This window comes from Opisthocomus hoazin, chromosome 18 (genome assembly GCF_030867145.1).
Source record: "Opisthocomus hoazin isolate bOpiHoa1 chromosome 18, bOpiHoa1.hap1, whole genome shotgun sequence".
Classification (NCBI taxonomy): Eukaryota; Metazoa; Chordata; class Aves; order Opisthocomiformes; family Opisthocomidae; genus Opisthocomus; species Opisthocomus hoazin.
In genome coordinates this window covers 8962459-8978353 of record NC_134431.1, presented here as the reverse complement: position 1 = coordinate 8978353, position 15895 = coordinate 8962459, and the positions used below count along the sequence as shown (strand labels likewise).

At 48.1% G+C, this 15895-nt stretch overlaps 2 protein-coding genes across 5 annotated transcripts in view; both read left to right on the top strand.

Moving 5' to 3' along the window:
* Nucleotides 1–3606, top strand: part of SLC13A3 (solute carrier family 13 member 3) — a 34118-nt gene extending 30512 nt beyond the window's left edge. For both annotated transcript variants that reach the window (XM_075438433.1, XM_075438432.1), the window contains exons 10-13: nt 239–351; nt 720–881; nt 1224–1361; nt 1959–3606. In XM_075438433.1, the coding sequence (XP_075294548.1) occupies nt 239–351; nt 720–881; nt 1224–1361; nt 1959–2144 (599 nt within the window). In that variant the 3' untranslated portion in view covers nt 2145–3606. The remainder of the gene's footprint in view (nt 1–238; nt 352–719; nt 882–1223; nt 1362–1958) is intronic.
* Nucleotides 3607–8290: 4684 nt separating this feature from the next.
* On the top strand, nt 8291–14581 carry OCSTAMP (osteoclast stimulatory transmembrane protein). 3 transcript variants are annotated; one of them, XM_075438662.1, is made up of 3 exons: nt 8291–8554; nt 9469–10513; nt 11614–14581. In XM_075438662.1, exons 1-3 carry the CDS (start codon nt 8430–8432, stop codon nt 11914–11916), a joined length of 1473 nt encoding a protein of 490 aa, XP_075294777.1. In that variant the 5' UTR covers nt 8291–8429; the 3' UTR covers nt 11917–14581. The 3 variants fall into 3 exon arrangements, with proteins under 3 accessions (XP_075294777.1, XP_075294776.1, XP_075294778.1); XM_075438661.1 differs by having other exon boundaries at nt 11492–11919; XM_075438663.1 differs by lacking the exon at nt 8291–8554 and adding an exon at nt 9089–9149 and having other exon boundaries at nt 11492–11919.
* Nucleotides 14582–15895: the final 1314 nt, after the last annotated feature.

Sequence of the window (15895 nt, the reverse complement as noted above, 5' to 3'; positions counted from 1 at the left end):
GAAATCTTCAAGTGCTAGAATTTCTTTTCTTTTCCTTTTTTTTTTAAGATCTGATATTCAGTTAAATGATCTTTTAATTTTCTACCTTAAGAGACTCATATATATATTTTAACCACCAGCAACTTATGGTTAGTGAGCTTCAGCACTGATGTCAGGCTCATGACATCACTCTGTCAGGTGATGACTGATGTGCTCCTCGTTGGGTGGGTGTTTGACACAGCGGTTCTCTCTCATCTAGCACCAAACACTGAGACGCAGCCCTTGCTGACTTGGAGGAAGGCCCAAGAGACGGTGCCCTGGAACATCATCTTGTTGCTTGGAGGAGGCTTTGCTATGGCGAAGGGCTGCGAGGTGAGGCCCGCTGCAGATGCTATGTTGCAGTCATCCTGCCCAACAGAGTTGGATTTTATGAGGGTGTCACCTGGGGTTCTCATTTGGCTCTGGGAAGTTTGTGTCTGTGGAGTCACAACACTTGAAGGACATGTTCCTCAGCTCCTAGAGACATGAAGAACATGTTCCTCAACTCCTAATGTGCAGCAGTTAACTAAGGAGGTTAAGAGATTTTGCATCTCCTTTCAAACTGCTTGCTGTTAAATACCCTGAGGACATGGCACAGAGGTGCTTGTGTGGGTCAGTGAAGGTTGTTGTAGGAAAGAATCAGTTCACGTGCAGGGATGTAGGAGCTCTGCTCTCCAGCTTGTTTGCTCCTCCTTCTGCAGGAGTCTGGTTTGTCTGTCTGGATAGGAGGCCGTCTGCATCCCTTGGAGAGCGTCCCTCCACCCGTGGCTGTCATCCTCGTCACGATTGTCATCGCCTTATTCACGGAGTTTGCCAGCAACACAGCCACTATTATCATCTTTCTGCCTGTCTTGGCAGAGCTGGTAAGGTAGTCCCATGGCAAGACCAGCTGCTCCTCTGCTCCCTTGCTCTTGGATGGGCAGGTTTGTGCTGTGTCTGTGCTGGGACAGGCACTGTACGGTTCTCCTGCTCCTGGGCTGCAGGCACTTTGAAATCCTTGGAAGAAACAAAGCAAGTGCCTGCAGCATAATGTGGATGCTGAAGGATAATAATCCTTCAGATGTTGTTGGCGAGATATGTGATTGTTTATCATGAAGTGTGGGATAGGGCTCTGCAGAGTGCACTTGATATTTGCGGTTTTTGATATATCTACCTATGAGTCTGAATCCCCAAGGTGCAATTTCTGTTGCTTTCTGTTTTTCAAGGCCATTCGTCTGAAAGTAAATCCCCTCTATTTAATGATACCAGGAACTATAGGATGCTCCTACGCCTTCATGCTGCCAGTCTCAACACCTCCTAACTCAATTGCGTTTTCTTCTGGACACTTGATGGTCAAGGACATGGTAAGTTCTTTTAGATGCAGAAAATGCTGAAAAAAGTCAGTCCGAAGCAGAGTGTTTAAAAAATGAATGTTCAGGAGTGTTACTAGTTCAAAATGTACTAAAGTGAAAAGGCAGAAGTCTAGTGCTGTTCTCAGCAGTGTTTGAAGGCACAGAAGGAACCTGTATAAAATCTGGCGCTGTGAAATTTGGAGCCACTGTGGCTCCAAATGGTGACAAAGCTGGTCTTGAATGTGCTCAGCATCTCCCAGACTCTGCTCCTGTTCCTGCCAGTGTCAACAGCTCAACTTTTATAGGTTTCTGGGTGCAGGATAAGTTCCCCAGCGCAGAGAAATAAAGTGTACGAGTGAAATTAGGCTCAGTCCCAGTTTCTGCTCACATTCCTGAGGCTAGGCAGATGTTAATGTTTTTGATGGATCAAAGCTTGGTAAGCATCTGCAGAATGGCCTTTGTGGCTTAAGAAAGCCTGCTTAAGATGTTGCTAATATTAATGGCAATTAATTTCCATTTTTGTAATGTTTATATTCAAATAGCTTCATGCTTCACATGCTGTAGATGTCCAGTCTAAACTCAACAGTTGTCTTTGTATTTCTTTTGTAGGCAAGAACTGGGTTGCTCATGAATCTTATGGGAGTTCTGCTTCTTAGCTTGGCTATGAACACATGGGCCAAGAGCATCTTCCAGCTGGGGACCTTCCCTGCATGGGCCAACATCCATGTGGAAAATGCAACCTCACTCTTGACAGCTGTAGAGAATGTCACTTTAAGTGCACTAAATAAAATATGAACAAAGCCACCCCTGGAGAAGGACTCTCTCGCTTAGGCCTTGGGCACTGGAATCGTCAGAGTATGCGCAGGAAGAAAGCCACATGGCTGCTCACACTGTGTGGGCCCCTCTGGTTTAATTTTATTTTTAAAAATACTGGTCAGTGTCGCAACATCCATTTGTTACTTTTTCTGATGATCGTTCCCCACCTTCCACAGTTACCAATCAGACTCTCCCAGAGTCCATCTGTCGTAGGTGGTTGTTAACTGGACATCCCTGTAGGCATCAAGAATCTTAGGGTAGCTGCCTCTCCCCTCATGAAAGCTAGCGAGCTTTGCTGCTCTAGCTTCTGATACCCTACCTCATTTTGGAGAGTAGCCCTGGGAACAGGGTGGAGGCAACTGGATTATTTACGTGCAACCCAATGTGAGTGAGCGTATCAGAATCTGACCCAGGGGAGGCGGCGTGGCCAGGTGCTTCTAGCGGGATGTGAAGGACAGGGTCTCATTACCATCTCATGAGTAATTCTCTCATGGAGGATGAAGACTATTTCTTCAGGTTTGTGCGTGAAGGGATGATTCAGGAAATGTGTCGGCAGGACTCGGTGCGTTACTCCATGCTTTGGAAACAGGAAGGCAAGAGTTTGTTTCCAAACATTCAGTGTTTTGAAAACCTGGGACAGTAATTGCTGCCTGGTTCTTTGCACTGAGTACACAGATGGGAGCTTGGGACCAAATTAATTTCTGACATAACTTTGGACATCGGTGGTGTTTCACCGTTGGTGAATGTGGCCAGTCTTAGGTTTGTGAGATTGACTCACTCATGAGCGACCCGCTGAGTCACAGGTCAGTGGGCAAGTTGCATTGGAATATTACTGACATTTCTGAAAAACAGGCTTTGATTCTTAACATCTTTTTAGATCAGGTTGCTTGGGTACTTTCAATGAAAGCATTGCAAATTGACTGTGATTTTAATCACCATTTTATCCGATTTTTTTTTCTGTAAAAACCTAAAATATTTAATTTAAAAGATCAATCATTGAAATAGATGGAGTGAAACATGAAGGATCTGATTCTTGGTTTAGGGAAGGTGAGTAACTGGATCCCTGTGCTGAGACAGTTTTCTCTGATGGTCTAAACTGGTGGAGCGGGCAAGGCAGACTGGCCCAGGGTAGGGATCCAGCGCACACCCTCTACTTCTATGCTGCTGATAAACTCTGGGGCTTGGTGAGAGAGCTGGCTGGGAGATGCTCACCAGCCACAGCTGCTGCTGCAGGGGATTACCCTAGGGGGGTCACATGGTAGGTAGGGACTTGGGGAGGTTGAACCAAAAACCGCCAAAACCAGTTGAATGGGGAACTTTGATCAGTCAAGTTAAAAAAAAAAAAAAAAAAAAAATCCTTAATGTTCAAGAAAATTTTTAATGTTCAAGAAAATCCATAAGTTCAAGAAAGCCCGTAATGATTGTGGAAAATGTACAATAAAGCACATTTGTTAGCACATCACATTGTCCTCTTTGCTCTGTAGATGGAGAGAAGAAAAGCAAAGCCTTAGCCTCCCCCTCCCCTAGCTTACCCCCCTGATTTGGGCAGTGGATCCCCAGGAGGAGCAGGAGGGCAGTGAGGTTTCCTTTCCAGTCTGAGCCAAAAATGGAGCCCTGTTAAGCAGAGGAGCAACTAGCCTGGGAAGGCTCCTAGCCCAGCATCTCAGGGCTACTGTGCTAAAGAGGTGCAGCACCGGCAGCTGCCTTTGCTGGGGATACCCAGTATCAATGTCCCGCTTCCCCAGGGCAGCTCCGTGCCGGCTGCACGGTGGGTTTGGGCACTGTCGTTCTGCATGGATGCTCCTCATCATACCTTAGTGAAGATGGGCTGAATGGCAGAGGGAAAATCGCTCACAGCAGTTTGCTTTCCTAGCCAGCTGTCCCGTGACCGGGATGGTGTCGCTGTCCCGGGGCCAGGGAACGGGCTGTGCCCTGCGTGGCAGGGAGCCGCAGGAAGGAGCCGTGCTATCCCGCTGCCCTGCCATGGCTAGAGCTGCCGGGGATCGGAATCGGTCACTGGCACAGGTCTGCCTCCATCCCTGCAGCCTGGAGGACAGGCAGTGAGAGCCTTTGGATCATCTAATTTCGAGGCTCAAAGGGTAACATCCAGTACGGCTCTGCTGCAGATGTAGGGGGTCATGGATTTAAGGTCTCAGCTCTTGCCCGGTGTGTCCTAGTTGAATCCAGTTACTTGGGCGTGAAAGCAGAACTAAGACCACAGAGGTTGTATAGAAGTCCCCAAAAATCGCTCCCAGTGTCCTGGCACTTCTTTGGCACTTTCTGTCCAGAGTTTGGAAGGTATTTCACAAACACAGCCAGGGAAGGTTTATTATCTCCACGCTGGACACGGGAAAATGAGGCGGAGAGCAGATCGGTGACTTACCCACAGTCACACAATGGGGCCTGGGCAGACCTGGGAAAGGTGTGAGGAGCACCTGGATCCTAAGCATCCACTTTAGTCAAGGACCTGACTTCTGCCAGCTCTATCAGCAGCCTCTGCATTTCCCAGGGCTTCTCAGCCCTGGGACCTGATTTAAGGTATGTGGATAACAGCATTACCTTATTCTGCTTTTTCATATCCAGGTATCTGTGAGAGCAGGACTACTCTGGCATGCTTGATTTTTTTAAAATGTTTTTTCAGATGGAGATTTTAAGATTTGATGTTTCTGGGGTTTAAGGGTGAACTGGCCTGTGAGTAATTTCTAACTCCATTTGCTGCTGCTAGTACTAAAATTTGCCAAAAGAAGCTCTTCACGGTAAGTCAACACTGTTATTCTTCAACGGTCTGTGATGTGAGTACAGATAGGAAAATTCCCAGGAAAGAGCATTTCAAGTGCTGTACTAACCTTCTGTGACTTCAGCTATGTTATTTTAAAGGAACTTTGCCTGCCTATGCATCATTTCTTCAGGAATGTAAAAATCCAACAACCACCACAAATGCTATTCACATTAGCAGCCTGTTTGTGAATTTTAATTAACAGGAAATGCCACTCTCATTGGAATTCAACATCCAGAATATCTCTGCTTTACTCCTTTGATGTTCCCCATCCAATCCTGGACCAACAGCCACATATTCTCCTGAGACGCTTGGAGGAAAATCATCCTGGTTTATTTACAGTAGGAAAGCGTTTCTAGTGTCTTTTATCCCCGAAGCATTCAAGTTGCTTTACAAACTGTTCACACAGAAGAGCTTTAAGGCGGTGAGTGATCCTGGGGCTGCGCTCAGCTGGTTTGCACTCGGCAGCAATGCTGGCAGTTCAGGAGAGAAAGGGAAATATTCCAGAAACAAATGAAAGCCCAGCATGATAGGGGAAATTCAGCTATTGCAGGTTAGATAGCCTTGGTTCCCATATCAGATTTATCCCTCGTCAGTCACTGAAAGGATGTTGCTGGGATTTTTCTGTATTTTTATAGCAGAAACCGAAGACATGACCTGGCTCTGTATCACCATAAATTGTTCATTTGCATGTGATTTAATAAGCAAAGAATCACCACTAATGGGCTAATCTTCCCCACACCCTCAATTTCTTGAATTGGTAGAATAACATGATCAGCAGGTGCTGATGATATTGCGATGGAGAAATGTCTTCAGCCTTAAATCACCCTGTTTTTCACCTCCTGTTCATCTTCTTTACCCAGTCATTATCTTAAGCTGTAGAGTTCACGTACCCCCTGCTCTACCCGTGATGCAGCTGCTCCATTACGTGGCACCCCCTCCCGTCATCACCGCCGCCGCGGGGTTACCCTTCACTGCAGGCTGAACTGGCAGGTGTCTTGGCAAGAGGCTCCTGCTCCGACTGCCCTGAGACCAGCTCTGTGAGCACGACAGTTGACAAAGGGGAAAGGGATTTAAAATCTGTGTCCTGGCCGATACAACTCAGTCACCACCCCTAATCGGAGCACAGCCAGGCTATGCTCTCTGGCTGCGATACAAACGAAACCCTCTGTCGCTGTGTTATATTACAGCAAGCTAGGTGCAGGAGTGTGGGTCTCTTGGTCTCCTACTGTAATGTTAAAAAGTCTAAATCAGGGATGTTAAAAAATTTTGTAGCTTGAGCTCTATAGAGACTGGAGCTTGTGAAGAAAGCAAAGCCCCTTTATACCACCTGGGAGCTGGGCCACAAGATCCCCAGGGACACGAGGTGGGAAAAGGCACCTCAGACCATCCCGGGGGATGCAGCGTACGCATCCCCATCACCGGCTCTCCAGCCTCCCGTTTCTCCTTCGCTTTCTGAGTTTTCCTTAGAAGTCTCCCACTCACAGACTTTGGTTTCTGAGCTGAAAAGCAGACAGACCTTGAGGCACTTCAGCAGGATGTGGCCGCAAGATGTCACAGTTGCTTCGCCGAGATGCGCGGTCCTGCCCGGGTCCTGCTCCCCAGCCCTCGCCCCTCCGGCTCTCCTTTGCCAGATGATGCGGCAGGCTCGGAAAACATCATCACTATGTTGTGGACTTGAGTTTTTTTTGTTCTTCATTGCTAACGTATTTTTTTCTGCCCAGAAAGCTACCTGCTTAGCCTGGATGGGGTCCCAGGGGCTGGTGAAATCAGTTAGCTCAGAAATACAGCGAGAAAGAAGTTTAGTCTCAGAACACTGATTAAGGAAATCCTGATGCGTTTTCCATATACAGCAATGGGCCTTTTGGGGTGGCCTTTTATAGTCTGCAAATTGAATTTAAGACCTAATTCATGGCCTGTGCAAGCAATTGCTATGGATGCTCCAAACAAATGGCACTTCTTTCACGCCCGCCTGGCTGGTGCCTCTTCCCAGCTGGAGCCAGTCAGAGTTTCCCGTTCGGTGTCTGTGCTCCAAGGCACCAGGAAGAAACTTTTGCTCTACCAGCCATGTGAGAAAAAGAAAAACTCTAGCAACAAAGCAGAGTTGTTGCGTGAAGCAGCAAGGGTGGAAAGGACCTTGTCTGGTACCTTCAGGCAGGGCTGAGGAAGCGGGCAGAAAGCTGGCAGAGGTTTGCTCTGCCTGCCTGTGCTCATGATTGCTCGTCCTCAAACCACTGCCACTGCTGTGGGGTCTGGCCATGTCCCCTGGGGAAGGTGCTGCTCTCCCACCGCTCGCTAAAGAGCAGACCCCCATGTGCTCCATCCCCGGGGGCAGCCAGGACAGGGCTGACCTCCAGCCCTTTGCCCTCTCCCGCCCAGGGAAGCATGAGAACATCCCGGGGGCCCGGCGGTTCCCATCCGGCAGGAGGGCTCGGCTCAGCACAGGACAGCGGGTCGCCATAAGGCGAGGGCTCATCGGCGGCTGGATGAGCTGTGTCGCCTTTGCCCACAAGCCGTGGCTTAGTGTGAGAGTGTCTGGCAAGGGAGTGGGTTTGGTGGGAGCCAGGGAAGGCTCCTGTAAAGCGGGAGCTCAGTGCGAGAGGGTAGGCAGCGGTGGTACGTGTTTCTTGTCTGCCAGCTGATCGGAGGAGGGGGAATCCTCTTTGTTGGAAGCACAGCTGAGGAGCAAACCCCACAGGCTGGTCCTTGTCTCCTGGCAAGTGAGTTTAGTGGCTGAAGATCTGGGCCCTGCAGATCCCAGGGTTCAGGCGAGCTGGTCCCATGGGGACCACATGTCCTGGCTTGCACTTCTGGGAGCTTCTCAGCGCTTTGGGAATCCTGCCTGTGGCAGGGCCTGCTTTTTAGTGGATTTTCTGGCTATAGGGAATTGGGAAAGGTTCAAGCTTGAAGCTAAATCTTCCTCTGCTAGGACTATGAGACGAGCCGTTAAGCAGTTTGTGTATCCGGCACATGAGCTCACTGTTTCAGCAGGGAACAGCAGCCTGCCAGAAAAGGTGAACAATTCTCAGAACATGGTTTGCTGGATCCTACCATGCCCTTTGTGCCATGAGTAATATCTGAAAGAGGAAAAGCTTCCCTTCTCTCTGGCAGAAATCTCAACCTTGCTGCTCGCTAGTGGGCAGTGGGACGACAAGTCAGCTGGAATGAGACAGCTGATTTCCCCACAACGGGTGGTGACACCCCACGTTCCATGTGATGCTTGTTCCATCTTTGTCAGTCCATATGCCATTGACTCATTTTTTTTCAGCTATGTGTCATGAAAATAAGCCTCCGCAACAACAGTAAGATCAGAAGAAGTGTAATGCCCAAGCAGTGCTGTGCATCCTGGCTGTGCCCTGTAGCACAGTTATTCCTTGAGCTTCACACACCAGGTTTGCCTACACGCTTCAGGAATTGCCAGCATTGCTGATCTGAATTGCCTTAAAAGGTCTTTTTTTTTTTTTTTTTTTTTGAGTGCTGGCTCTCTGATGCCAGCTGCCTTGGTTTCCCATCCTGCGTCTCCCAGCACCTGCATCCAGGATTCTCTCTCAGCAATAAGGCACTGGAGCATGGAGAGCTTTCGAGCAAGACTGGGTCACCTCTTTGCCACTGGGTATGTAATGTCTGCTTTAATCCCTCTCCTTCCCTCTGTCTTGATAGCTGTTACATGGCCTTTTTCCATTCAGAAACCTCCTTCGCTAATCAAAATTCTCCCTCAAAGGATAACTGAGGCTTCTGTTGGGCGGGGGAGATGGGGATGGCCTGACTGGGTTTAATCCTGGGGAGAGGCTGCTTCTCCCCACCAGGTTTTCTGGTCTCTGGAGAGTCACTCCAGATGTGAGGCCTGAGAAATTATATTCCTTCCCATATGTTTGTTTTCACTGGATATTTAAATAGCTTTATGGGACATTTCATCCTGTCTGCAATGGCCAAATTCTTGTCCTTGGAGATTTCCTCTGGCACTGGAGTCTCAGCGTGGGACTGTTTTCTCTGATCGGTTCTGTGTTTGTCACTCTTAAACCTGCAGATTTTTGTTTGGTCTCCTCTGCAGAGGCAGGGAGAGAAGAACCTCCCACTCTACTGCCTCTTATCCATTGAACACCTTTTAATTACAGAGCCGGTCTAATGATTTCCACAGGAGCCGCCTCCTCCTTCTTCCAGCATCCTCTGAATAACCACTAAAGACACGCTCAGCCACTGTCAATGAGGTCAGCCCTCTGAATGACTTCATTATGATTTTTGTAGAATAATACAATGCTTTCCTGTGCTTGCATTAGAGGAGGAGCAGTTGCACTGTAGTTGTTATTTGATCTTTCAAGAAATGCCTTGAACTTTCCTGTCCTGCATGCTTCTAGGGAAGATCTCAGTCCCAGCCTCTTAGGTTAGCAGAGCAGTTGAGAAGCGAGACCAGAGGCACTCAGAGAAGGACATTGTAAAGACCCATGGGCGAGCATCTCAAGCAAGCCCCCTTAGTAGTGCTTTTCCATACTTCCCCTGCTAACATCCTGGTACTTGTTGTTTTCACAGGATGAGAGCCCGTGTCTACTGTGAAGACTTTCTGTTCCCAAAGGTGTGCAGGACCACAGCAGACCTATGGTCGGTTTACTCCAAGCCAGTCCCAGCAAATGGCAGAGAGCTGTGGACCTTGTTTCTGCAGTGTTCCTGCATTACAGCGGTGACAGGTGGCCTCTTTTACAACTGGATGTTTGCTTCCCTGGAGTACTCCTGGCATTTCTCTGTTGCAATGGCCATCCCCTTCAGTCTGCTCCTTCTCCTGACCCTTTTCTTGGTGCATCCAGCCCGTTGTGTCTTCAGTATGATCATGCCAACATTAGGTACCAAACAAGGCCGGAAGCTTCTCTTGTCGACCTGCAGCATGATAGTAGTGGTTAACATAACACCCAACATCATAAGCAACATTAAAACCATACTGCAGGTTATTAAGTGCATCTGCAAGAATTCCGCTGAGAGTCTTCTGAACTCAACTGCTCTGCTAGACACAGCTTCCTGGGAGTTTGGGGATGCAATCCAAGAGACTGCTCATTCCATTAATATTTATAAGCCTATGAATGGACATTTTCAGTTTTCATTGCTAAAGAACAGCTCCTTGATTTACCAACAACTGCACCTTGCTGGTGAGAAAATTGGGAGGGACTTTTTGGCTGCTGAGGTACTGGTCAAAGACTCTGTACGAGTAGGCAACAAGCTGGTCGCTGGCTTCTCCATGCTCTATCTCTGTTTTGAGTCCACCTGGTATTTGAAAAATTATCTCACCAGCCTCTGCTTTGACAATTTTTACATCACCAAGAAGCTGGAGCGCTTAGCTGTGGACAGAAAAGCAGCTCATCTGCTGGTGGGCTCATCCAAAAACTTCATTCGACCAACAGGCTTGAAGTTTTCCCGGGAAGAAGTGATGTTGTGCCTCGTGCAAGCCATGCTCCTCACTGTGGCCCTGATGCTGATGCTGGTGGTCGTGGCGATGGACCACTTCGCATTCAGCGTGGCAGACACTGCGGTGAGAAAGGCGGCTCAGTTCTCCGTGGTGCCTGTCACTCTCAGCATCAAATACAGTGTAAGTACTGGGGTCCCCTCTCCTTCCCTGCGTGGGGACCCCGCAGCGTATCATGTCACGGGAGGCAGCGCTGGGGACTGCGGACTTTGTAGCCTTATTTACACAATCCTTACTTCCTTCCGCAGCAGCAACGTAACAAGCTTGGGGGGGAGGAGGTAGAGGCACAGCCTCAGTTGCTCCCTCCAACGCACCAAACAGCAGCACGTACGCGCTCCAAGTTACAGCCCCTTGGGAGCGAGGAGGGGAGCAAACAGTGCCTCACACTGCAAAGACGCTGCTAGCGCGTGGCAGTCAGACATCCCCGTATCTCCAGGTCCCTTCCCTAGGCAGGGTGGAGGAACAGGCATCCCAGCAGCACAGAGTGGGCGCAAGCACAAAAGGAAGGGGGAAGCAGGTGAATACACTGGCTGTCCTTTAGGGAGCAAGTCCTGCTCACTGGCTTTGTTGTCACCCTGTGCAATCCTTTTCACAAACCTCCCCAGTTTCTATCTATTTTAATACCCCTTATCTGGACTGGTTCTGATTTAGTGTTTTAGATTTTCTCTTCTACCATGCAGCCTCCCTCCCTCCCTCCCCAGCCCCAGGGGTTCCTTAGCCCAGATACCTGCTTATGATTAATTTACAGTAAAATAATCAGGGCTTAGAAAAAAACTCTAATGTTCAAATATACTGCCACTAATACTGCTGTCTGGATTATGTCTTTCATCGTAAATCTCACATAGCAAATACATGTTACAATCTCTGTAACAGCAGGTAAGGATGACAGGACCGTGTATCACCGTGCTGCATACTCAGCAGCTACACATCATGCTGTTATTCTCGCTGCACCTGAAGTGTGTAGGTACTTCAGTGCCTTTCTCTTGATGCACCCAAACAAGCTGTAATGGTGATTACACACCCCCAGTCTGATGTTTTTGTAGTAACCTGTTGATTTTGGTTTGTTCTTACCCCATTTAACTTTAACTCTGTTTATTTCAGGCTAAAATAGGGATCCTGCCCTATCTTTTGAACCTTTTACAGCTTCCTTACGAAGAATTGCCAGTTCAGGACTTTGAAAAAAGCTACCACCACTATCTGATCTTCAGCTCTGCCCACTGCAGGATCAGCCCCCCGAAGCCTCCCAACCCCTCCGTGCTGCTCGTCATGGGGCTGCTCTTCTGCATCCTCTACACCACTGTGTTCCTGGAAACCTACGCACACCGCCTGTGCAGAAAGATCGCCGGCACCTTCTTCGAGAGCTGGGAGGAGGAGCGAGCACTTTACCTCTACAGGAAGCTGTCCAGAAAGCACAAGGAGGAGCAAAACTCTGTGAGAAACTAAGGGTGCTTTTGGAAAAACAGGGGATGCCCGAGACCCGTGGCAGTGGCTGGACACAGGTTTCTGCAGTGGGATCACACATTTGATATTCCAGAGTCAGAGAAGTGTTTGGAGTCTGGGGAAAAATACTTTTTTTTTTTTTTTTAAAAAAAAGGTGAAATGTCACATTTTGCATTAATTTGCGAAAAATGGGCTAAATTTACTTCCTTTTTTTTTTTTTTCTCACTCTAGAAGCTCTGGAATCAGCTGTTCCAGGAATGGTGGGCGATAGCTCATATGAGTTGGAGAGTATCCGCAGCATTAGGCAAGGCTAACTGGGAAACCTGTGGAGCTGAGTTGGGGGAAGAGCTCATTTACCTCTGCCACCACATCCATGCTGGAAGAAGTACACACTTCCTTTCTTTCTCAAGTTATCCCTTCAGGCAGCAAGAAAGGAAACTCATTTGACTTGATTAATTTAATTTTCAGGGAGTTTTTCTTTCAGGTTTCATGCACAGAAACCTGGGTAGGTTGGATAAATCTTAGCCTATAGAAGATAGTTTATTCACCTAAGAAAGTGTAATTTCAGGCCCCTGAATTAAATTCAAGACAAATATGACCATGAGATACACATCCTGGGCATGGGTGGTGGTGGAAATCATCACATGAGGACTTTATGAAATCACTTCACAATGGCTTTTCAAAATAAAATATAAATAAGGTAGCTGAAGGGCCTCAGAAGAGGAGGACACCAGCCAATAAAGGCCAGTTTTGTTGTTGGTCTCTTTTCCCAAGTAACAAGTGACAGGACGAGAGGAAACAGCCTCAAGTTGCGCCAGGGGAGGTTTAGATTGGATATTAGGAAAAATGTCTTCATTGAAAGGGTTACCAAGCACTGGAACAGCCTGCCCAGGGAAGTGGTTGAGCTACGATCCCTGGAGGTATTTTAAAGATGTGGCACTTAAGGACATGGTTTAGTGGTGGACTTGGCAGTCCTAGGTTTACGGTTGGACTCAATGATCTTAAAGGTCTTTCCCAACCTGAATGATTCTATGATTCTAAATTTGGCCAACATCCTGGAGGACTTCAAAACTGGTGCGCTCAGAAACTTGACATTGGAGTCAGTGCTCTGCAGGTAACAGGGAAGCAGCAGGACTTGGAGGGCTGGTCTTGCTTGAACTGAGAGCTGGTTATACATGTTGGGTTGTTTAAAACTCAGCAAATGTGGTGTTGTATCTAAGATGCAAAAATCCATCACTGGGGCAGCATCTGAAACATGCTACTTTTGAAAGAGAGGCAGACAGGACAGCTCTGTAAGGGCAAGAGCCAAAGGAGGGGGAGCCACATCAGTGCCAGGTTAAAAACAAAGCAACTTCGCAGCTTTGTTTCTTCAAAGAATTTCTATTATTTTCCTCCCTTCTCCCATTAGAGTCTTCATTAAGATAATTATTTGACATAATGCACCTCAATGAGATTAAATTACAAAGTGAAGTGACAGCTGCAGCCAGATGTACCGAATTCTCTCAGCTTCTGAGGTGCTTGAAACAAAGTAAGTCTGGATTTTTTTTTTTTCTAAAGCTTCTATCTAACAAAACTCTGGTACATTACTCTCCTCAGGTTTCTTAATTCCCTGCTGTTCTGATGATTAATTCAAGAACCTTTCTGCCTCTACAGCAGCTAAGGGGGTTTTGTCATGAAGTTTCTGTAGAAAATGCCCGGTACTGTTCTGTTTGGGGAAAGCAAAAAGATTTCCACATGCCTGTTAAGTAGCCCAAATTATATGAGGCCAGGGGTCAAAATTTTTTTTCATGCCAGTAACTGTTTGGGCATCCCCCTGAGCAACATCCCATTCCCCTCGCTGCCTTCCGAGGGAGGTCTTCAGAGGAGATGGGGGCGTGGGGAGAGGAGGCTGAAATGGTGAAGTGCTGGAGACAAGCATGGGACTGGTTTTCCTTTGGAGATGGGCCCTCCAGGTTCAAATGGGGGCTTGGAGCAGATGAGACTGCAGAGGTGGACTAAGAGGACTAAGTACCACCCTGAGTGTCCCACTGCATCCTTCAGACAGACACTGCCCAGCTCCCAGTCAGGCAGCTGAGCAGTGTGTGAAGCATCTCCTGGAGGAAAAACTGACCCCAGTCCAGAGTATTTTTTCCATCTTTGCTAGAGTCTCCTTCAGCTGCCACTGAATTTTAACCACTAAAGACTAATCCTGGGAACTTTGCACTTCTAGATTGTAAAATTCAACATCAGACAAGCCTTCATTAGCGTAATTACATCTGCTTGAAAGGATAATAATCAGTGTGAGGTACTGCCGCTCTGCCTCTGCCTCCAGAGTCGCAGCCTTCATAAACCCTTCATGAGGCAGAGATGTGCTCCCATTTCCACTTTGCAGAAGAGACGAAGGATGAGATTTTTATAAAGTTCTTTGGTGGACATCGTACCTGTTTCAGTGGGTTCAGTGACAGGGAACCACGGGCAGCAGAGCCCCTGTTGCTTGCCTGCATCTAGGGTTCTCCTGCCCTCATTTGGACATCTGCGCAGAAGGCAATGGATTGTGCCTCATGTGCCATCCGTCTCCATGGCCTCATGACCCTCACACATGTTTTTTTGCTTTAATAGCTGTGTAGAAATCAGCAAGGGAAGAACTTGCATTTGGAAGCTGAACACCTTGTGAAGTGCTGGTGAGGAGGTGAGGGTTGGGTGGTAGCTGAAAAACTGGCTTTTGTCCTGGTGATGCTGAGGTTTGTTGCTTAGAAAAGAGGATAATAAATGTTGCGAAGTGTTACACTCTGCTGTGAAGTGTCATCTCACGAGTGTCAGAAGGGTTTTTTTAAAATGTAGGAAGGAAAAAGTCACTTTGATACCTATTAAGGTATTGATGTTAATACCTGTATGCTGAAGGCTGATATGCTTCAATATCACTGAATCAATGCCCATGAAAAGGTGTCAACACAAGAGTACTGTTGCTTGAGTTGATGTCATCAAATATAGATATGTATCATATGTAGTTAAGTGATGAATCTGTTCTGAGAAGAAAGGGGATGTTGAGAGCTGGCTCTTTGCGATTATGCCACTTAACCCAGAAGCCAGATTTTTGTGTGAGAGACTAAACCCGGGGAACTGTGGCAAACGTGACACTGGAGCGGGAAACTCGAGGAAGAAGAGCTCTGAGGGGTTTCCAGCCTGAGGGACCGGCAAGGAGAGTCATGGGGAAACCACAGGTAAGCAGATACACCTGAAGGGTGTGGCAGAGGTGAGACCTGGGGCAGCCTGCACGGGGTGAGAAGAGGGGACCTGCCAACATGGCTGGAAGGACGTTCATCCCTGCAGTAACTTGCGTTTTCACCTCCCTGGAGGTCAGCAGGACCCCAGGAACAGAAACGGGAAGGGAGGCCCTGAGGACTGGAGGATGCTCCAACGATCCCTGCTTTGGCAGGAACAACTTGTACAGCACATCAGGCACGTCGTCCCCGGTGCCGAATTGGGCTGCGATGCTTTCCCGGGGCTGGGGGGCTGGTGGGAGGCAGAGCTGCTGGAAACGGCTTTGCTCTCCTGCGAGGTCTTCCTCAGCAAGATAAAGACATGACAAAATCGAAAATGTTACCCATTACAGAGTCGTATTATGTGCTTGAGAAGCAAGATGCCTTGCCAGAGTTTGCTTAATGGTGCAACAGAGAAATACTGAACAGATTCAACTAGCAGGCAAAGTTAATTTATTCACATATTTTTATTAAGTAGGACTAACTTACAAGCCTCGTTATTTGCTAAGGGATTTGCATCCCTCAGAGCTCCTCTGTACTCCCACCCTCACTTCTGCTCGCCGTGGCTCTCGCTGCCTTCTTTTTCGCTCGGCAGCACCCTCCATCTGGCAGGCAGAAGGAAGCGGGGAGCGAGGTTTGCCCTGTGTCGCTTCCACCCGCGAGCCCCGGAGCTGTGCCCGGAGCCCACGGGGCAGGGCCTGCGTGTCCTCTCCGCCATGGGGAGATCCCTGCCGGGCAGCGCTGCTCCTACGCCAGCACAGTGCCTTGTTTACTGTCGCTAACTGCTCTCTGCAGAGAAGCGTTTCATCACATCTGGCTTCTAGTG